Source organism: Pipistrellus kuhlii, unplaced genomic scaffold (genome assembly GCF_014108245.1).
Source record: "Pipistrellus kuhlii isolate mPipKuh1 unplaced genomic scaffold, mPipKuh1.p scaffold_m20_p_43, whole genome shotgun sequence".
In the NCBI taxonomy this organism is placed as follows: Eukaryota; Metazoa; Chordata; class Mammalia; order Chiroptera; family Vespertilionidae; genus Pipistrellus; species Pipistrellus kuhlii.
In genome coordinates this window covers 2061741-2082971 of record NW_023425544.1, presented here as the reverse complement: position 1 = coordinate 2082971, position 21231 = coordinate 2061741, and the positions used below count along the sequence as shown (strand labels likewise).

General features: G+C 50.4%; 2 protein-coding genes across 6 annotated transcripts in view; one reads left to right on the top strand and one right to left on the bottom strand.

Moving 5' to 3' along the window:
• The window catches only part of GOLGA1 (golgin A1), a 35423-nt gene extending 23327 nt beyond the window's left edge, over window positions 1–12096 (top strand). For 4 of the 5 annotated variants that reach the window (XM_036412071.2, XM_036412069.2, XM_036412068.2 and 1 more), the window contains 10 exons: window positions 257–406; window positions 882–977; window positions 3828–3917; window positions 4657–4759; window positions 4862–5022; window positions 5454–5603; window positions 7985–8044; window positions 8625–8795; window positions 9288–9374; window positions 9943–12096. In XM_036412071.2, the coding sequence (XP_036267964.1) occupies window positions 257–406; window positions 882–977; window positions 3828–3917; window positions 4657–4759; window positions 4862–5022; window positions 5454–5603; window positions 7985–8044; window positions 8625–8795; window positions 9288–9374; window positions 9943–10023 (1149 nt within the window). In that variant the 3' untranslated portion in view covers window positions 10024–12096. The remainder of the gene's footprint in view (window positions 1–256; window positions 407–881; window positions 978–3827; window positions 3918–4656; window positions 4760–4861; window positions 5023–5453; window positions 5604–7984; window positions 8045–8624; window positions 8796–9287; window positions 9375–9942) is intronic. The other variant, XR_004983418.2, reaches the window with a different exon arrangement.
• An 853-nt stretch (window positions 12097–12949) lies between these two features.
• ARPC5L (actin related protein 2/3 complex subunit 5 like) lies at window positions 12950–20817 on the bottom strand. Its single transcript, XM_036412074.2, has 4 exons — window positions 20524–20817; window positions 16186–16258; window positions 14803–14979; window positions 12950–13522 (listed from the first exon to the last, which is right to left on the bottom strand). The coding sequence occupies exons 1-4, from the start codon at window positions 20670–20672 to the stop codon at window positions 13460–13462; spliced, it is 462 nt and encodes a 153-aa protein (XP_036267967.1). The 5' UTR covers window positions 20673–20817; the 3' UTR covers window positions 12950–13459.
• Between the last annotated feature and the right edge of the window lie 414 nt (window positions 20818–21231).

Here is a 21231-nt window from a genome sequence, read left to right as displayed (position 1 = left end):
AGCGGGCAGCACTGAGTACAATGAGGAAGAATAAAGCTGACCCCTCAGCACCAAGACCAATCCTAGATGCCAGCTCCTGAGCAGACCAGGGCCTGGGGCAGTCCGCAGAGCCTGCAGTGGGAACTCTGGCAGCACCCAGGCTGGAGAAGGTCAGAAAGGAGAGTTGCTTGTATAGGATACCCATCTTTGGGTAACTGAGAAACAGAATAAGGCCCCCATTGTCCCTGTGAATATCTACCCTCTGGTACCCCCACAGGCCACCGCCAACCAGGAGAGCAGCCGTGCACAGCGGCAGGTGCTGGCTCTGCAGCAGCAGTGCACGGAGCACGTCCACGCTCTGGAGGCCCAGCTTGCCGCCCTCGAGACGGCTCGGGCAGCTGACCAGACGGCTGCGGAGCGGCAGGTGGTGAGTGACGGAAGGAGTGCGGTTGTGCTGCTCAGCGCCAGGTTCACAGACCAGCCCCGCTCTGAACTAGGGAACCACCTTTGGGAGCAGTTTTTATCTTTCCAACTAGATTTCTTCCCAGGAGACGACGTGTAAAAAGGCTGCTTTTTACAAAATCACCGAACAGATCACTTCTCCTTTTCCTTGGGCGGCACAGGGGCTCCCTGACCCGTCCCATCAGCTCCTTCCCCGTCTTTCTGAAATTCATTTCTTCCCTAGTGGCTTCTACTTTCTCTGGCCCCTCCCTCTATTCCAGATCTTCAGAATCAAGTGTCTCTTTCTTGTGAGGAGTTTGGTGGTTCTGCCCCACCCCATACTCACCTCCCAAAAGAGGGGAGGGGGCATTTTTAAAGGTTCCCTGTCAGAGATAGGACTGTGGCCAGGGGCAATATGGTAAAGACCTTTTCTTTTTATCCATGCTTTCCTCACTTTGCAGAGGGATCTGGAACAAGAAAATGCACTCCTAAAAGAAAGCAAGAATGAGTGTGAACGTTCTTTACAACATCACCAACTTGAACTAAAGAAGCTAAAGGTATTTAGCTCACGTGCATGCCTTTCACTTGGAAAGCAGAGGAGCCAGCATTTGTTCAGTAGTTCTAGTAGGCATTTGCTAGAAATTAGCACCTAAGTCCTCTCAGTGATCCTGGAGGGTAGGAAGAATTACTCTCATTTTTCAGCTGTCTTTGAGGCTCCAAGTGTAAGTCATTTGCCCAAATTCCATAGTTATTGAGAGGTGGTGCTGGTCTGACTTTTCATTCCACCACAAGGCCCAACCCTTCCTCTGTGTCATCAAGAGCTGCCTGGAAAACCACGGTCAGAGCACCACTGTGAGTGACTTCCAGTGAGACGAGCAGAGCACGGCTTCAGAAGGTCACAGGACCTGGTTGGTGTGCATTGGGCACCGTGTACATAAATGAGGAAACAGGCTGCTGGATTGCTACCCTTCCCCTCTGAGAACGTGGTGCTTTATCTGATGCTGCCCCTTCGTTTCCTGGACATAACGGGATGAGGAAAGAGAGACTCCGCCACTTCCTTGTAGGCCTCCCGTCCCGTCCCTTTCTGTAGCGGATGGTGGGTCTCTGTAGTACTTGCCCGGCTTGGTCATGACCCAAAGATGTTGTGGATCCCTCGGCCAAGGTCTTCTCCAGAACACCATAGCTGAGGGCCTGCACTGGGTCAGCTTTCAGGAACAATATCTGCTAAGTTCTGTCGGTGGTATTGCATAGAGCTGGATGTGAGGGCCTGCACCTTGGAGTCAGATTTGTGTGCATTCCTTCAACAAACATTTGCGTACCTGTAAGCACCATTGTAGATGCTGGGATGTGGCAATGAGCAAGACAAACACACCCTGCCTCCCTCCCCTGGTGGAGCTTGTAACTAGAGACAGTAAACAAGTGATAAATAGTCATAAATGCTCTGAAGATAAGAGAGCTGGGTAAAGGACAGAGCCGGGAGGAGAGGGTTTTAGCTATGGAGGCTGGGCAGCTTCAGTGATATTTGAACAAAAGCTCTGCACAATGAGAAGGGGCCAGCAATGTGAATGTTTGGGCAAGGAATATTCCAGACAGAAGAAATAGCAAATAGAAAGGCACTGAGGCAGAAAAGCTTATTTTGTTCAGAGAACAGCATAAAGGTGGGTGTGGGTGCTGCTGGGTGGGTGGGACAGCAGGGGAGAAGTGGGCGGGGAAGCCGTGAGGCTCTGAGCAGAGCAGAGATGGGCGATTTGTTTTAAAAGGATAACTCTGACTCTGTGTGGAGAATGGTTTGTAAGGAAGCAAGTGCAGAAGCAGGAAGACCGGCAAGGAGGCTCAGACATTACTGTGCTCACAAATTTGGTCATAAAAGACAAGATTTCAGCCGAGACCGGTTTGGCTCAGTGGATAGAGCGTCGGCTTGGAGACTGAGGGGTCCCGGGTTCGATTCCGGTCAAGGGCATGTACCTTGGTTGCGGGCATATCCCCAGTGGGGGGTGTGCAAGAGGCAGCTGATCGATGACTCTCCATCGATGTTTCTAACTCTCTATCTCTCTCCCTTCCTCTCTGTACAAAATCAATAAAATATATTAAAAAAAAAAAAAAGACAAGATTTCAGCAGAGATTTGGAAACTTTATTTATTTATTTAAAATATGTTTTATTGTTTTTTTACAGAGAGGAAGGGAGAGGGACAGAAAGTTAGAAACATTAATGAGAGAGAAGCATTGATCAGTTGCCTCCTGCACACTCCTCATTGGGGATGTGCCCACAACCAAGGTACATGCCCTTGAATGGAATCGAACCCGGGACCCTTCAGTCGGCAGGCCGACGCTCTATCAGGAGGAGAAAAGGTCTCAGGCTGGTGGAACTGTGAAACCCTGGCCTGTGGGCCCAGAAGGGGAGGGGATACCGTGTCAGGCCTCTGCAGTAGCCTTTCTGGGGAAGCTCAGGAGATGTTAGGATCGCTATGTCAGTCCCAGGTGCAGCATCACAAAGCAAATAGAGAAGGCAGGTGTGGGCTGAGAGCAGTAACTTAAAAGCCAGCACACGGGCTGTTTAGAAGTGTGGTTAATTTCCAGATGTTTGGGGAATTTTCTCAGCGTCTTGGATTTCTAGTTTAATACCATTACAGTCAGGTAATACCCTAAGTGATTTCATCCTAATGTTTTTTTAGACTTGTTTTAAGATGCAGCCTATAGTCTATCTTGGTAAATATTTCAGTGCATCTGAAAAGAATATATTTCTACTGCCATGAGGGAGAATATTCTGAAAGTGCACGGCATGTCTCGGAAGAGGACTGATGGGTTTGTCAGGAGGTAACCCTGCGCCCTGAGGAAAGGCCAGGGAGGTAGCCCTGCCCGGGTAGAAGCTACTCTGGGTGTTGGAGCCTGCATCCAAAGGCTTGGCTCTGAGCGCAGACAGGTGCTGGCTTGAGCAGGTTTCTTAACCTCTTAGAGCCTCGGTCTTCTCTCCAGTAAAATGGGTAGGTTTGGTGAACCTGTGACATTTTGTCCTATTAAAATTCAGTAATCATTTATTATTTTTTCTGTAACCGAATTGTTCTGGTACACCACACCATTCACATGAGCCCAAGTCTCTCTGTGTTCTGTGTTAATTTCGCCACACCAGCTCTTCTCATCCCAGGTCCCCCAGCCGTGGCCTGGGTCTGGCTGCTGTGCTCCTGTGGTGCTAGTTTCCCGAGAGGCTGCTGGGTCGTCCCCAGGGCAGTTCTCAGAGGGATACAGAAGGCACTGCAGTGAGGGCAGCCTGGGAACCTTGGGAAGCAGGAACAATGTTGGTTTAGCCCTGCAAGACAATACTCCCTCTGTGGGCTTCATGTGAATTAGGAGCTAAAAAAAATAGTCGCTGATTTATTGACCTCAACCTCGACCCATTTCCTGATTTATAGGAAGAATGGAGCCAAAGAGAAATTGTGAGTGTGGCAATGGCTCAAGCCCTGGAGGAGGTGCGGAAGCAGAGGGAAGAGTTTCAGCAACAGGTAGGCTGAAGGGTCATGCCTTCACCTCTGGCCAGGCAGCAACAGCCCACCTCCCCATCTGTCCAGAGCAGGGTGTGGCCCAGGTCTTGGGAATGCTGGCAGCTGTTGTGATTCCCTGGAAGTCTAGAAAAGTGGGAGGAAAAATGTTACCAAGGAACAACCACCCCACAGAGATGGCCTTTTGGACTTGTGGTGGTCAGTTATTGTTACAACATCACCCTGGCAGGGCCCGTGCCCAGCACCTGCAGGGCTGTAATTCTGTGAGAGGGGCCACATCCCAGTGAGCTCTCAGAAGGGAGGGCGGAAAGAACTTCCTTTGAAGACAAAGTCAGCATCAGCCCAGACCTCCTAGTGAGTTGGCTCTAGGCCTTGGGTAAGTTCGCAGTCTCAGAATTGCCTTTGATACAACTCTAGGATAATTGCACCTTCCAGGGTATCATAACGAGGTCTGTGTAGCAAATGCCACGCATGCCACAGGCACAGGGGACCGAGAAGTTATGCGTACAGCCAGCTCGCTAGAAGGCTGAGCAGAGTGCAGGCTAGAGAGGCAGTGAGGGCCCCTGCGGGCGAGAATTGGCGTGTGCATGATTCTAGGAGCAAAGGTGAGCTTGGGGCATGTTCTAGGCTGCGGACTTCAGGGAGGGATTCTCCGGAGGCCTGGGGAGTGGAAAAGGAGAGAATCCTTGGAGGAGATGGGGTCACTGCTGCCCGCCTTCTCTCAGCATGGTTTTTCTCCAAGGCTGCTGACCTGACATCCCTAGTAGAAGAAAAGGAGCAGAGTCTGCAGGAAAGCACGGCTGCGATTCTCCAGAAAGAGGAGGAGATTCTCCAGCTGAAGAAAGGTGAGGGGTCTGCCCCATTCCTGCCCAGCACCCCCACCCTGAGGTGGCCCAGGCATGAACCAGCATGGAGTCACTGTGCTTGCCTCCTCTCTGCCCGGCTAGGTCATGACGCTGCCCTGCTGCAGGCACACCAGTTGCACAGTGAGCTGCAGGCCCTGAGAAACCTAAGGGCAGAGGAACCCGAGGCTGCCGCTGGGCGGGAGGACCTGCTGAGGCTGCCAGGCCAGGAGCAGGGGTTGGCACTCTCAGTCAGCGAGCTCCAGGTAAGTCCCATCCCAGCCCGCCAGGTCATGGTGTAGTGGCAGTAAGCCACAGGGCAAAGCTGCAGTCTGCCAGTAGGAGGCGGCAGTGGGCAGGCACAGGAAAGCTTGCTGAGTTCACTAGCTTAGGGATGCCTTAGCTTTCTAAGGTGGGGCCGCTTAACTGCCTTGGAGGTTGTGAGTCTTGAGAGGAGCCTGTCAGCCATCAGGTGTTTCAGCCCTTTCCTTCCAGGCAGACTGGCTGCGTGGAAAGTGGATTGTCCTTCTGGAAGGCGTTGGCCGGGCTCTTTGTAGTCTGTTTGGTTGTTGGCAGTTAGAGCCCAGCAGTTCACACCTTTGGTCCTTGTCCCGTTCTCCTCCTCCTCCTTCCCCCATGGACCTGTGGCTTCGCTTGGCCCCTGTCCTGGCTCTCAATTTGCTGCCCCATCCTGTAGGTAACCTCAAGGTCAAGGGCTATGCGGGAGTCTACATACCAGCTTCCGCCTGCAGAGGGGATACCAAATGGTGAGGTGGGGGCCATGGACCTAGAGCAGCTACAGAAAGAAAAACAGGACTTGGAGCAGCAACTTCTAGAGAGGAATAAGGTAAGGGTGCTCTTTATATCTGCCCTTCCCTGTCCTTGCCTGAAACTACTCAGTCCCTCTGAGAGAGAAACATCGATCAGCTGCCTCCTGCACACCCTACTGAGGATGTGCCCACAACCAAGGTACATTGAACCTAGGACCTTTCAGTCAGCATGCAGGCCGACGCTTTATCCAATGAGCCAAACCGGTCAGGGCTGATCCTGGTTTTTAAAGTGCCCTGCGCAGTTCAATGTATGGACTATGATCGGGCCTGAAACTCTGCCACCAAATTGTATGATTGTGTGTGTGTGTGTGTGTGTGTCTTTTTTTTTTTTTTTAGATCTTAAACAAAGGGAAAAGGTGTTCATTTTCCTTCTCCTTCCACTCCCTGCCCCTCCCTTTCCCCTTTTTTTTTCTCCCTCTTCCCCCCATATTCACATTTAACCTTTTCCTGTGAAATATAAAATAGACATAGAAAAGTGCACAAACACTGCCCTAGGGCCTAGCCCTGAGACCTTTTCTCTAAATTGTACTCACTTCCTTGTGATCTTACCCAATCTACACGCTGCCGGCTCCCACATCTATATCTCAACCCGACAGCTCCCATGAACGGTAGACGCCTGTACTGATTTGCTCTGTAGCTGAAAGGCACCTGAAGCTTAAAACATCCAAAACCAAACTTCAGATGTCCATGCTCCCTTGCATCCACTGCCATCTTTCCTACCTCAGTAAATGGCAAAAATCTTGGTGTTGCCCTCGACATCCAAACATTAGCAAATCCTTTTGGATCTCCCTTGATATTGTACCAGCTGCTTCTCAGCCCCACCACTGCTGCCATCCTTCCCTAGATGGTGTTGGGCTTCTTGTCTCCCTGTCACTCCTCTGTCCCAACCCTCATGACATGGCTTTCCTTCTCTCTAAAAAGCTAAGTCCTTGCCGTGGCCCACAAAGCCCTGCCCCTATTACCCTTTTCACCGGCCCCTCTGCTATCCCCACACCCCCTCAGGCACATTGGCCTTGCCCACTGTGACTGTCAAGCACCATCAGGGCCTTTGCACTCGCTGAACCTTCTTTCTGGAAGATGCTTCTTCCATTTACCTTCACTTCCTTTATAGCAGCATTTTGTCAGTGAGGCCTCCTGGCTGTCCCTGTGAGCCCTCACCACCAGAATTGCCTAGCTCTCCTTACCGTGCTCTTCTTCTCCATGCCTTCTGATAGCCTTTATATTTGGTTTTGACACTTTCCCCTCCTGAGGGCAGACATATTTTTGTTTGTTGATTGCTATTTCCCCAGCCTCTAGGACAGCCCATAGTAGGGACTCAGTATTTGTTGTATAAATTAATGAATGAGCCAAAATCCTAGAAAATCAAGTAACATAAAATAGCAAATGTACTTTTGGAGTAATGTCCAGTCTCTTGGTCAACCAAGAAAATACACATTGAAAACAGCCCATTCCCATTTTATTAAATGGGTGTGGTGGAGGCAGTTCAATGTGCTTGACAAGACTCTCAGGATCCTCTCACCCAATCCTCTCTTCCTCTAGAGAGGCTGTGGGGAAACCTCTCTTGAGAAAACAAAGCGTAGTACAACTTGGTTTAAAAATGGAAACTCAAGCCGAGACCGGTTTGGCTCAGTGGATAGAGCGTCGGCTTGCGGATTGAAAGGTCCCGGGTTCGATCCCGGTCAAGGGCATGTATCTTGGTTGTGGGCACATCCCCAGTAGGGGATGTGCAAGAGGCAGCTGATCGATTATTCTCTCTCATTGATGTTTCTTTCTCATCGATGTTTCTAACTCTCTATCTCTCTCCCTTCCTCTCTGCAAAATATCAATAAAATATATATTAAAAAAAAAAAAAAAAAAAAAAAGGAAACTCAAGCCTTGGCCAGGCCAGGCAGTTCAGTTGGTTAGTTTCATCCAATATGCCAAAGTTGTAGGTTTGGTCTCTGGTCAGGGCATATACAAGAAGCAACCAATCAATGCACAAATAAGTGGAGCTACAAGTCAATGTTTCTTTCTCTTAAAAAAAAAAAATTTATTAAAGAATGGAAACTCAGCTACATGGGGATCCCCTAGTCCAGGGGTCTTCAAACTACGGCCTGCGGGCCACATGCGGCCCGCAGAGGAGTCTGATCCGGCCCGCCAGGTTTTTTGGGCAGTGAGCGCAGCCGAGGTGTTACAGTAGGAATTAGTAGTTCATATAGTCCGGCCCTCCAGCTCTCTGAGGGACCGTGATCTGGCCCCCACTTTAAAAAGTTTGAGGACCCCTCAGTCACAGGGACTTCTAACTAACAGATGTATGGGGACCCAAGAGTATCTGTCTATTCTGTTGTCCTTCCCCTTAAAGCTGATGAAATGTGCATTTACTGAGTGGCTTTTGGCTGGGGTGGGGGGTTTGTCTCAGGCTATAAAGCAGATGCAGCAGAGGATGCTGGAACTCAAAAAGACGCTGCAGAAGGAACTGGTGAGTGCCCTCCCCTCCCTGCTGCCTGTTCCCTCTCTGGACTCTGGTCCCCTGGGGTCCCTTGCTGCTTGATGATGCTTCCCTTCCCCGCCCTCCCATTGATTGCAAGGGGACTCAGCGATGTTGGCTGGTGGGACAGCGGGCCTGCCAGCTTGAACATGCTTCTATGAAGCGGCTGTGTGACCTCAGGCATATGCCTGCCTTCTCCAGCCTGCATGTTGTCTGAAGTTAGTGAGGTGATGGGTGCACCACACATGAATGGCAGAGTGCCAGGCCCAAACATAAGAGAGCAGGACCTCTGCCCTGACTGAGGTGCTCACCGCCGCAGGGCATGTGTCCTGACAGAGGAAATATCTGAGCTTCCCCAGGGACCTTTCTCCCTCCTCTCAACTGTCCATCCCACCTGGAGGAGCTGAGCTTTCTTTAGTTGCTGGCAATTCCTCTTTGGGGGGTAGGTGGGGGTGGAGGGGGGGCGGCAGAGGACCAGCAGGTGATCCCAGCGTGGGTCAGGTGAATCTCCCGTGTGATTTTCCTACCTGTCTGAGCAGTTCAATATAAAATCTTTTCTTTGGTTTTCCAGAAAATCAGACCCGATAATGAGCTTTTCGAAGTCCGGGAGAAGCCTGGCACTGAGATGCCAAACATGGCCCCTTCTGTCACAAATAACGCTGACTTGCCTGATGCCCGCGAGATCAACTTCGAGTACCTTAAACACGTGGTTTTAAAATTCATGTCCTGTCGGGAATCCGAGGTACAGGGCTTCTGAATAATTGCATTTGGTTACTGAGTTCTACCCGGGGCCTGGCTTATTTGTCAGAGTCCTGCATGGCTTCCCACCTCGACCATTTCTTCCTTTCTCTCACTTCCAATTGACTCTCAGTGTGGACCCTTGGTCATTCCTTCAGCCAGCACTGACTTGCTAATTGAGCACCTAGCAGGGAACTAGCTCCTGGGAGGGGATGTGGTTTGGATGCTGAGGCCAGAGTCAAGGCAGTGAATCTGCCCAGCATTCCTGCATCCTCTGCAGAGCAGAGCTGCTGTGGATGTCCTGGTCATCTTGCAGTCCCCGAAGTAAAAGATGGAGGGAGAAAGAGAACCTGCCATTGCTGTCAGACCTCTGCATGGTCTTTGCTCACTGTTGGGAGCACACACCAGGAACAGAACCAGAAATGCTGCCATTTAGCCCCAACTCCCACCACCACCACCACTTGGACCCAAGGCAGCAAAACTTACTTTGTTTCAGGCCTTTCATCTCATAAAAGCTGTATCAGTGTTGCTGAACTTTTCACAAGAGGAAGAAAACATGCTCAAAGAAACCCTGGAGTATAAGGTAGGGTTCCCTGGCCTGCTGTCCAACTTCAAAACATGCAGTTAGTGTTCCCAGCACTGGCAGGTGAGAGCAGCCCACCGCTGCGCATCAGCTTCAGAGGTGCTTTTGGATGAACTTGACTCGGGCAGTACTTACTGAACACATGCTTTGTGCACACAGGTCTCTGCTGTACTTGACCAACAGACCTTGTTTTCCAAAGCAATTGATATCACTTATCAGTAGCCCTAGGTCTGGCCCAGCACCCAGACTTAAAAAAACAAAACAAAACAAAAAAATATTTTAAAAGAACCTGCATAAGTTATGTAATAGAAAAAGAAAAAAAAAAAAACTTAAGGAAAAGATACCAACAATTTCACCTGTTTTGTCAACTCAGTTTTTACTCGTTTCCCACCCATACTTAGAATGGGCTCAGCTCTACAAACTAGTCACTACAACCATTTTCACTGCTCTGGTCAGAGCCGGAGTCAGGATGCATGGGGGCAGGAGGGTCACCCAGGGGTGGGCTCTTTCACACCCTCTGCACCTACTCCTGATTCTCATCTCAGGAGTCTTTTTCTGTTTCAAACAGATGTCATGGTTTGGGTCCAAGCCAGCTCCCAAAGGCAGCATCCGGCCTTCCATCTCCAGCCCTCGGATACCATGGTCCTAGATGGAACTACCCAAGATGGAGCTCCGTGGGCTGACACACTTTCTGTGAAAAGAACACTGACACACCAGTCTGGGTGGGTTTCTAATCACTGTACCTGCAGTATTTTGTACAAGCGTCTAAACATTGTTTACAAGACCTAAGGTCCACTTCCCTGCAGATTAAGAACCTCAGGAGGCAGCGGATCCTGTCATTCTAGTCACAAATGGGAGGGTCCTGGCACCACCCACATTTCTAGTGCTGCTAAAATCCCAGCTCTGCCTAGCACGCCTGCACCTACATTTCTAACTTTTGTTAGTACGTAAAGCTGACGCTATCAGCATCTGGCAGAGAGGCGGCAACTGACCCATCCTGTAGTGACGATGCTGGACAAAAAGCCCTTTGAAATGGTTCCCGTAGGCCAGACTCACCTGCTTTTGCCACCAGCGAACTCAGTGGGGGTGGCTTTTAAAAATTCCCCTTCCTTGGTAGCATGAATGGGTTCAGATGAGTTACAAGAGGCTTTTTAACCTTTCACAAAAATATTTTATTTTGTTTCTCAAATTACCTAGAAAGTCAGATGTGTACGTCTTTAAGATACTCTAAAGCCAGTGTGGAGCAATGACTATGCAACTGACAGTATCTCGTTTTGTTGAAGAAAACAAGCAAATGTATAAAAAAGATCCAAATACACTCAATTGCCTTCTTAATAAATGTACTTGTCTTGGATAGGTTGCCGGTAAACCACTTAAAACTATTTTTTATAGCTAAAATGTCTTCTGTATTATAAAACCCAGTTAGTGGTGTTCTCAAAGGAAAATTGGAGCATAGAGAGGAAATTATTTCGGAGGTTGGCATTCCTGTCCCTTTGAAACTTCACCAGTGTTCTCTGGCACCTGCTTCCCTCTGAAGCAGTGGTGGCGTTTCATTTACTTTGCTCTTGATTTTGGGGTTTAACACTGAGCAAGTGCTAATTACATGTTTCCTACTGTTAAGGACAGTCTGCTGTATCCAAAGGAGGCAGCAGCTGTCCCTCCCCCAGCCTTGACCAAAACATTGGAGGTGGCCTGCCATCTTTCTTCCTCACCCTACCCCTAAATATTTAAGCTGACACTACATTCATATATTGCGTCCAGACAGCCCCTAGCTGGCTACAGGACTTGATACATGCAGATGGCTCTGGTAGTGACTGACAAAAATTTGTATTGCTAAAGAGAGACCATGCTTGCCTTGGATAAGCCACAATATCAAATCTAAAGGGAAACTGTTTATTGATTTAGTTTGATAAAAGTTTTACTGGTTAAATAAAAAACTGAATTAGTAACTGGAGCTCCTTTAAAATTTATTATCAGTTATCCTGTTAAGTTCTATTTCTCAATTATGCTTAGGGTTAAAATATATGAAATCGATCTCACAGAAAAACAAGGATTTGCAGAGTTAACCTGCTACATTTCCACAGACCTAGAATTACCAAGCAAGGGCAGCCCAGGCTCTGCCATCCAAGTGACCCATTCACCTACTGAAGATGTCTATCCTGTTTAGAATGTTATTTTCCAGTTATGTGCTGGGGACACAAAACAGGAGTCCCTTCTGTTCTGTAATTTTGATGAGGAAGAGGTAGCTTTACCAGCTGTTCCAGGAGAGAACCCTGAAATCTGAGTAGTTCAGGGCTCTCCAGAGGCAGCTACAGCACAGCTGTGGGAGTCCATCTAACTCCTCCGTGGCCTCCCCAGCCCTTGAGCTGGTCCCACCCCCACCCACGCTCCCTGCAGGTTTAGGTATAGATGTGGGGCCATCATGAAGTCTGGACTTGTTTAGAGGATTCAGTCTGATTAGATTTGCCTCCTGCACACTGAATTTCCTTCAGCTTTAAGAGGAAGAGTGGAGTAACTATTCTAAGTGATTTAATGCACTTTTACTTGTATAAACATTCTGTGATAGACAATATATATATAAATATATATATGGCCCTTTATATGAGCATTGGATATGGCTCTCTCCCTCCATGTTGTAAATAGGGATATTATCTCTAAGACTGCTGTAGAAAAGTCATTTGTGGTGCAATATACTTTTTGATTAAAGATCTTTAATGCAGAAGCAACTACAGTGGGTTTTACTTGGTATGGTGTGCCAATATGTCTTTGACGTACTAAATCTAGTACATTGTGTCTCATATTCTTCAAGGGCTACAGAGCATTTGTCTTTCAGGAAGAACCTCCCCAGACTGGTCTGGGTGAATAAATATATGTAATTTAACAAGCCAGCAGCCTAGGCCTACCTCCCAAGCGTGGTGGGGTCCTGCAGGAGTTGGAGGATTGGGTGCTTTGGTCAACATCTATCTCCAAGGCCCACTGGACTGGGGAGAGCTTCAGAACATGAATGGGTCCTTACCTTCAATAGAATGTAGGCTGGTCACGTGTGCTAAAAGGTAAGAAAAGTATCTGTGCTCTTCAAAAAGGCTCGTTGTTATTAGCTATAGGGAACAAAGTGGGTTTTTATATTTATAGGCTAATTGCTACCTGTTTCTGGCTTTTAATCTTTTAAAGAGAACTTGTCGACTTCACGATAAGAATGTTGCTATCACACAGCCAAATCCAGTGTCAGGAGATGGTAACCAGGCCTGTCTGAGACTTACTTACTCTCAAAAGACTCGAGTGCGGTCACACAAAACTAAAGACTTTTTAAAGCCTAGGGTAATTATTGAATGTTTGGCACTTTATTAAGTAAGCTCCAAATTACATACAAATCAAAAGAGTAAACAAATACTTATTCAGCAAAACATCTCTCCATAGCAGCCAGCAGCACTGTAGCCCAGGCGTGAGGCACTGCTGTGTAAGAGGCAGGATTGCCATGCTCGCTTCCTGGGGAGTTTCCAGAATAATCAACCCCTCATTCATTGCCAACCCATTCACTACTTTTGTTTTTATTTATTTGTTTGTTTATTTCATTATTTTACATATATGAAACACACTGCAAAGTATGTACTAATAAGCCAAGAGCTTTATTGATGCAGCAGGCACTTTACAATGAACCCAAGAGAGCCCGCCTTCTGGGAGGATGGGATGTCTGTACAAACCCTCGGGGGGTTTCCAGTTCAGAAACTCAAGCTCTCCCTTCCACCGCAGCCCTTGGATCTGCACCTGCCCACAGCATCCCTCCCCCGTTTTAAACAGGCAGTGCACACAGGGACACCTGACCAACACTGGCCAGCCACTCTGGCAGACAGTCACAATGTCAGTTCTGCATTATTCGTGGACAAAGGCATAGACTATCAGATCCTGCAAAAGGATTTAGGAAACAGTAAGACAATTTCTCCCTCCACCTTGAAAATAAAATACACTTCAGCGGATGCATGTCCTGAAAGAGTTGGGAGTTCCTAGGAAGATGGTCCATTGTCAATCCCTTCTTCACCAGCCTGTGCATCCAAAATTCTTCTCAAGGTAACATGAGTCTTTTTTTTTTAAACAGTCTTTCTTGCTGTAAGAACTCTTATAATGGAGCCTAGTCCTCCTACTGCTAATGCCTGTGGGGGCAGGAAAAGGAAACGTGTCACAGGAACCCAGGCGGGCAAGGGGAAGCCTGGCTTGCCAGGGGAGATGGGATGGTACACTCCCTAACCCAGTTCACTCTGTCACTGACCCCAAAAAAGGATTCTAAAAAGAGCACAGGCCGTTAGGAGAAGGTAGCAGAGCCCTGTCCTGGAGCCAAGGTCCAGGAGTTGCTCTTTAGGCAGAACTGGGCTTGAGAACATTGTTACCAAACACACACAACAGAGCCCCCCACATTGCCCCTTTGACAAGCTCATTGTTTCCAGCCTGCTGGCACTGCTCTACACACATGAACCAACACATGCCCATCAGAGCTACCTCGAGGAGCCGTCATTAGAAATGCCATTAAGGCTGAGCACCAAGTTGCCTTAAAGGGCCCAAAAGGCTTGGCTTTATAACCAGGTATAGGGCTTGCTCACTTCCCCAAGCACCACAGCTGCCCCCACATACCAAACCAAGGGCCTCCCATTCTTGCTGGGCAGGCAGCATACCCACCAGCAGGACTAAAGGCCGCAACCCTAGCCAGCACCAAGGCTGCCAAATGACTGACCTCTCAGTAAGAGGATCGCTCCCTTGAAACGCATGGAGCATTCAGGACGGATGTCAGTGATAGCCTGGTCTCCGGTGATGGTGGGCGTGCTCCCTGTATTTCTACAGGGTGCGGGGACACTGACATATAGGCAAGACACAGACTTGATGAAAAGCCTGCTCTCATACCAACCCTAGCAAAGGACAGGCACAGCTCTTTCTGCTGCAGGTGGATGAGGGCCCTTTAAAGTGACTGTGAAGGTTTCTGCCTCTGCTCACTCTGGTCTGGTGAGGCTGAGGCCAGAGCAGGAAGCCATCAGAGCTAGCTGGAGGGCGCAGCTGCATTCCCAAGCACCCCTACCACTACCATCATTACCACCACCACCACCTCCACTTCCACCAAAGCGGAAGTATCATGAAGCCCCAGCCACCAGCAAGCCTGCCTGCGTCCCACCTGGGACTCATCTACCTTACCGTGCCGTCACCTGCCCCATGACCTGCCGGGCATACATCAGCAGCTAAAGCAACTGTGATTACCAGAGACGGTGGATCCCTACCGATGCTTTTTTGGCAGAGGTAAGTGACCAAATGTGCCAGGTTTGGCCCCTCGTTCTCATATGTCTGTCAGAGCTTACCACGCTTGTTTTGGAACATCTAGCCTGCTGATGGGAGCCCTGGAGTGGGGCTGAGTCCATGGGCTGCCTGCGCGGGCACCGTGTTCACATACCTTTTCATGCCACTGGAGTAACACTGCGCTGCTATTTTCTGTGGGCTTCTCAAACCCTTTATAAATGTACTTCATTAGCAAGTCAATGCCATTTTTGTCCAGTGATTGCACAGCCTGCTCAATCTCGCTGCTCTTAAAATTTGTAAGTACTTTCAGCACCACACCCTGGGCTCGTTCCTACAGAAGAAAGAGAAAGAGTGAGGCCAAGCCACAGCCCAACACACCCAGGCCCCCCACTGCTGGCACAGAAACACCAAGCCAAGCAGTATGAACTCACCTGAAACTGCATAATTTCTAATCCGTCTGGGATGGTTAGAAAGTGGGGAGAAATCCTTTTACTGACAAATTTCAAAGTATCCCTTATTTATGTCAATTAAGTTACTTAACTATTTGGGAGGGAAGGGAATAACTACTTTACTGAGGAGAAACATCACTATTAAAAAAAAAAAAAATCCTCACCAAGGAGTGAAGAGTATTTTTTCCCACTGATTTCTAGAGAATGGAAGGAAAGGGATCCAGGGAGAGAGACAATTGGTCGTCCCTCACACACACCCTGACCCGGCTGAAGGATCAAACCTGCCCTTGACCCTCCAGTGCACAGGCCAATGCTCTAACTACTGAGGAACACCGGTCAGGGCAAAAGGTCACTTTTCTATTATACCAGCAAGGTCTTAGAATCCAAAGGATCACAATGGTGGATATGTATTTAAAAAAACGAACAAACAGGTTTATCTATCTGCAGCTTCCCTCTGAGCTCCCCCAGTAATAGAGGGGCCATTGCCTTCCATGTTGGAGAGGTGCAGCCACTGTACACACCCTTCAGTCCACAGGCTGGCGCTCTATCCCCTGAGTCACAAAAGGGCAAAATCCCAGCTTTGAAAACCCCTTTTCCCTAGATCAAATTTTAGCTTCAATGATGAGGTGTTAGACTCAGAGATGCAGTAAACACAACTGTATCTTCTCACCTCGTTTGTAAAAGGCAGGAAATCTTAAAAGCACTGAAAATCCTTAGGCAAATAAAGCCTATTCAATAGCCTATAAAAGCTTAACCACGATAAGTCTCACATGGCAAGCTAATTTATAGTTCTGCTAATCAGCAAGGGCTGGGCTGCCTTCTCACCCCATAGGCTCTGGGGAGGAGTGAGCAGTTTCTTTGGGGAGCTTTTACTATAAACACTGATAGCTTTGATGTCAGGAATACTAGGAGGCTTCCGTGGAAGCACTGCCAGTGCCAACTCACTCCCTTGGCAGATACTCACTGATGCAGAGATGCAACTGACACTGTCCAGAGCCCCAGGCAGCTCACACTCAGCTGGAGACAATGGACAACCACAGCCCAGGTCCCACCACCACCCAGCAGAGCTGCGGCGCAATCCCATTTACCTTCACAGCTTGATTCTTGGTGTTGACCGGAGAGTTCCGCAGGGCTGCATGAAACGCCCGAAGCATGTCCCCTGTGCATCACCACCAGTTAAGGACGGCGAGGCTCGAGCATGGCCATGACTTTATTAGTGCACTCATCTCCAAAACAGCTCAAGAGGGTGAAGTCAAATGGCATCTTATCCCACCCAACCACCTCCCACAGCGGCTTGCAGGTGGGCACACAGAGGCTGTTGAGAGGGTAGCTGTACCCTTCCTGAGCCACACAGGGTGGACACCTCTGCCTACGCTGCTTACTCCTTCTGCCATCCCCTAAGCCTTCCCCCTCAAGCAGGTTTTTAAAGGAAATAGTATTCTTATTTTATGGAGTGAATGATTGATTTCAGAGAGGAAGGGATAGGGAGAGACAGAAACATCAATGATGAGAGAGAAGCATTGATCGCTGCCTCCGGTACACCCGCTCCAGGGGATCAAGCCTGAAACTCGGGCATGTGCCCTTGACCAGAATCAAACCCAGGACCCTTCAATCCACAATCTGATGCTCTATCCCCTGAGCCAAACCAGCTAGGGTCAAAGCAAGTTTGGACACACCTTCTCATCCCTGGAAGATAGCAGCAAAGCAAGTGCCCTCAAGGGGTATCTTACAGAAAATCTTGAGTTGCTTGCTCTGTCCCTGATTCTGCCCTGCTTGATACTAACAACAACCACGTGAGGTTATCCATCTCACCTCATTCTCAAAAGGGAAGAACAAAGGCACAAACAAGGTCTTCTCACTCTTAATCCAACGTTTTGTATCAGTTAAACTATTACGATATGCTAAAACTTCTATCTTCTAAGACCTCCCCCAGGCAGGTAAAGTCCCAACTGCTACCAAGAGGGAGATAGATTTATCAATCTACAATATAAGAACCTTGCCAACAAATGAGCTGATCCCCTTGCCCCCTATTCCCCAAATCTCAGCTGCAATCCTAACAGAGTCTTTGCTGAGTTCTGAATATCCAGCATTTAAAAGAAACTTATAATCTGGGTTAGGTCCCCAAAGGTGACACCTATTTTAAACTCAATTACATTAGCCGGTTTTCATTTCCTCATCTGAAACTTTGGCTTCAGCCAAAAAGCCTCAAAAATAGAACAAGGAATGGCTTTCTGCCCAATCGGATACCATGCAGCAGTACTCACGTATAAACAGACAAGGCTGTCCTGTCGTCCCTAGTGGGGGCTCCACTTGACTGAGCAGTGCCCACACCACTCCAAGGCCGCTCCTGCCCAGCTCCCAGCCCCCTGCTGGGCTGTGACCCACCTTCCATGTGTGAGAGGCGGCCACCCCCCAAATGTGGAAGGTGGATCAGAGCCTGCTGCATTCCACCCACAGACCCAGTACTGTCAGCCTCCGAATGCCTCTTCCCCAGCCAGCCACTGATAACTTCCACCTCAGAATTCTTTTCTAATTTGGTGTCCCAGAACAAGCAGAGACCCAGAGGCTTAACAGGACTTGTTGGCTGGCACTCTTCACTAGTCAGCATGGTTGGCAGACAAAACCATTTGGAAGAGTGGGGTAACTAGCCCACAAGAGCAAAAAGAGCCACTACTTCAGTTAGCTCACTGTTGTGCTAGCCTCCCAAGCATTCACTCCAGGTGTTGATGGGAGTGGGCCTTCAGCAGGTAAGGAGATCTGGGTGCTGTGAGGGCATACCATTTATCAAGCTGGCCTCCGAGAACAGGCTGTGGAGGCTGGGGAACCATGTTCAACCCCGAGTCTCCTCTATCGCAGGGCTTCTCACCCAGGCACTACTGGCATTTTAACCACGTGATCAATGTGGGGTCTGCCTATGCATCGGAAATATTTAGCAGCATCCCTGGCCTCTACCTGCTAGATCCCTCAAGTCCTGACAATCAAAATGTCTCCAAACATCGCCAACTTTCCTCAGGAAAAGGAGAGAGTGCAAAGTCACTCAACACCACTTCTCTGGACAGATCCCTGCTCCTAAGGACCAGAAGGTGCTCAGCAAGGAAAAGGAATTACTACTATTTTTAAATCCCTGCAAGGTCTTGGGTCCTGTGCCAAGCGCTTTCACATGCTATTACCACAAACAACTCTGTGACCGGAGTCATCATTCTTATTTTAAAGGCAACGAATCTGAGGCTCAGAAGGAAAGTGACCTGTCCAAGGTCACAAAGCTAAGCTGTCTAGCTGGCCTTCAAGCCCAAGTACACCCGCCTCCAAAGCCAAGGTCTTTTTACAATCTCCTGCTGCCATCCACCCACAGACCCGTTTCATGTTCAAGACACATGCTGTGTGCCTAGCACTGCACTGAGGCCTTCTGGGACATTGTCCAGTGATGCTCCCATGGGCATCCAAGGCAGCATGGTTCTCCTCCTTTTAACACAGAAGGATGCTGAGCGTCAAGGTCACACAGCTATGGCATGATAGAGCGGATCTGTATGGATGCACAGCTAGTGCTCTTTTTAGTTCATCTGTTAACTCCCTCCATGACTGGCTTCTGTATACAGTGCCACGACATGCCTCCTCCCAGCACTTTCCCATTCCAGTCAACCGACCCCTATTTCTACTCTCCTGTTCTGACTCCTGGAAGCCTGCTCCATAGTTTAACTTCAACGATGTGATATAAGCCCAATACCTGGCCGCACGGTAACGACTCAGTAAATCTTAGTTCCTCTTGGATTTCAGTTTTCATCTGCTAACCTCCCTTTCCCCAGTCCCCAGAGGTACACTCTCCATGGTAACAAGCTTCCCAGCATTACCAGCAGGGAAGAAGCTACCACCCGCTGGATGTGCCGAGCTGTCTCCAAACAGCCTCTAGAAGCCTTTTACTGGCCAAGGGCATATAAGAGAAGACCTTTGAATCTGCCGGGACCAAGGCAGCAGGTAACCAGACGCCCTCCACGTCGGTGGATGTTTCGGCGCCACAGGCCTGACCCTGCAGCCCTTTCGGCACCACCTGCCCGTGAAGCAGGTCCCGCGCCGGACGGCAAAACCAAACCTTCCTTCATGGCGTCTTCTCCTGCCACCATTTCACCCAAGGCATAAGCAAGGCGATCCCGATGGGGCAGGAAATGCCAGTTTGTATTCAAAAACACGTTCCTGTCCAAACAAAGAAAGTCTGAAGGTTTTTCTTTTTAAAAGGCACACTGGACTCCTCCCAGAGGCAGTCCACGGGCCTGACTTCCCAAGCTGAGTCAACTGATTAAACACCCAGAACCTGATTTATATACAGCATGAGCCTCCAACCCTGCTGGCAAGGGCGGGGGAGGGGCAGGCACTTCCTGTGACACCATTTGAATAAAGAAAAATCCTTCCTCTGAGAATAAGTCAGTTTCCTGTGTTCAAGCTGCTGAGGGGCCAAGCAGGCTGTGACAGCCACCTCTATTTTTAATCCTGTTTTCTAAATGCTAGTTTTCTACGGCCACAAAAATAGTCGTTTCCAGTGGCGAGGCTCTACTTTTACATTTCACTTTCTGCTCTCTGGTTTTTCTTAGCTCGAAACTACTAGTTTTTCCCCCCACTGCCTCCTGCACAAGAAGGCTATGGGGGAGGGGGGGTACTGAGGGGGAGCCAAACACACTTGTTGAACATGGCTGAGACCATCAAGGTCCAAACCCCAAGGTGCTCGTAGGAAGCTGAGAAGAGGTCGGAAGCAGAGGCGCTAAGCTGCAGGGTCAGGTTGATCTGCGGGTGAGAGGTGTACAACCTCCGTGCTCAGGGCTGTGATCTTTCTTCCCCGCAGCCGTCCGCCCACCTATTTTCGTGCGCTGCAGAGCGATCAGGCCCAGGAGGACCGTGCCCAGGAGCCGCCCTGGCTGCTCAATTCATTACTCAGCGGCGGCTCACCCGGGCCCCTCCCGCCGGAAAAGCCCGAGAATGAATGACCCATTGCCTGCACGGGAAGGACGGAGCGATGGGGCGTCAGGGAAGGGACAGCCCGAGAGGCTGAGCAGGCAAGGGCAATGAGGGAGAGGCCTCGCAGAGCAGTGAGCAGCCCGGGGGGCTGGAGGCCAGCACCGCGCACTCCCGGAGCCGCCGAGCAAGCCGGCCGGCCGGCCCACCAGGGTCCGGGCACCGCGTGGGCTGAGATGCCGAGGGAGACTCCGGGGTGGGGGGGGCAGGAAAGAGAGGGTGGGGAGGCCGGTCAGAGGGAAGATGGGGGGATTGGGACTCAGGGAACCTTGCCCGGGAGGGAGCCAGGTCGGAGGAGAGTTGGGAGACTGACCCGAGGGGGCCGGGGATCAGAGGAGTGGGGAGCCAGCCTGAGGGGCCGGGAGGAGGGGAGCGGGAAGGCTGGGCCACAGGGGAGCCCGAGACGCCGCGCCGGGGAAGGATATTGCCGCAGGAGCCCATCCACCTCGCTCGGGTCCGGGCCTGGCTCGCCGGCCGCCGCCGCCGCCTCCTCCTGCTCGTCCACGAATTTGTTCTCGTCAAACTCGTCGATGTCCACCCGGCGGAAGCGCGAGGACAGCGTGTTCCGGGCCATGGCGGGGGCTCGGGGCCCGCTCGGCCGGCTCCGCTCCGGGCCCGACCTCAGATCCACTCCGCTCCCAACCGGCTCGGGGGCGGGAAGCGGCCGCCGGGCACTACCTCCACCTCCTCCGCGCGCAGCCGCCGCCGCCCGCCCACTTCCGGTGCACGCCGGAACCGGAAGTGCAGTCGGAAGGCGGGACAGAGCCGTTGGGGGTGCCGCCGAAAGCAGTCTGCGGTCGGTCTTGATGCCGACCTGGTCCCTGCCCCCCGCCCCGTCAGACTCCTAACTTCATTGCGCCCCAGTCTTCCTCTCTGAGCAGCGGGCGCCGTCCCCGAGCGCCCAGCACCTCCGACGCCGCTCCTGCCCTTGTTCCTCGGCCTCCCTCCCGCACGCCGGAGCTGCGGCCCTGGAAGGGTCCCCGGGGGCCATCACCCCCCAGACTGAGGGAGCACGGCCACCGCAGGAGAGGGCACCCGGCTGTGCCTGTCGAATGGCGGACAGGCTTCTCGGAGAAGAAACCTTCCAGCTGAGGGATGAGTAGTGGTTCTTGTTCCCTGGGAGTGATGGGGGT

Excerpts from the sequence above, each read along its gene's own strand:
- ARPC5L (XM_036412074.2), bottom strand. The coding sequence starts at position 20,672 with ATGGCCCGGAACACGCTGTCCTCGCGCTTCCGCCGGGTGGACATCGAC. Across the intron at positions 16,259-20,523 it reads GTGGATGGGCTCCTGCGGCA|AGGGGACATGCTTCGGGCGT; the intron begins ATATCCTTCCCC and ends GTGGTGATGCAC. Across the intron at positions 13,523-14,802 it reads TACTCCAGTGGCATGAAAAG|GCATTAGCAGTAGGAGGACT; the intron begins GTATGTGAACAC and ends CTGCCCCCACAG.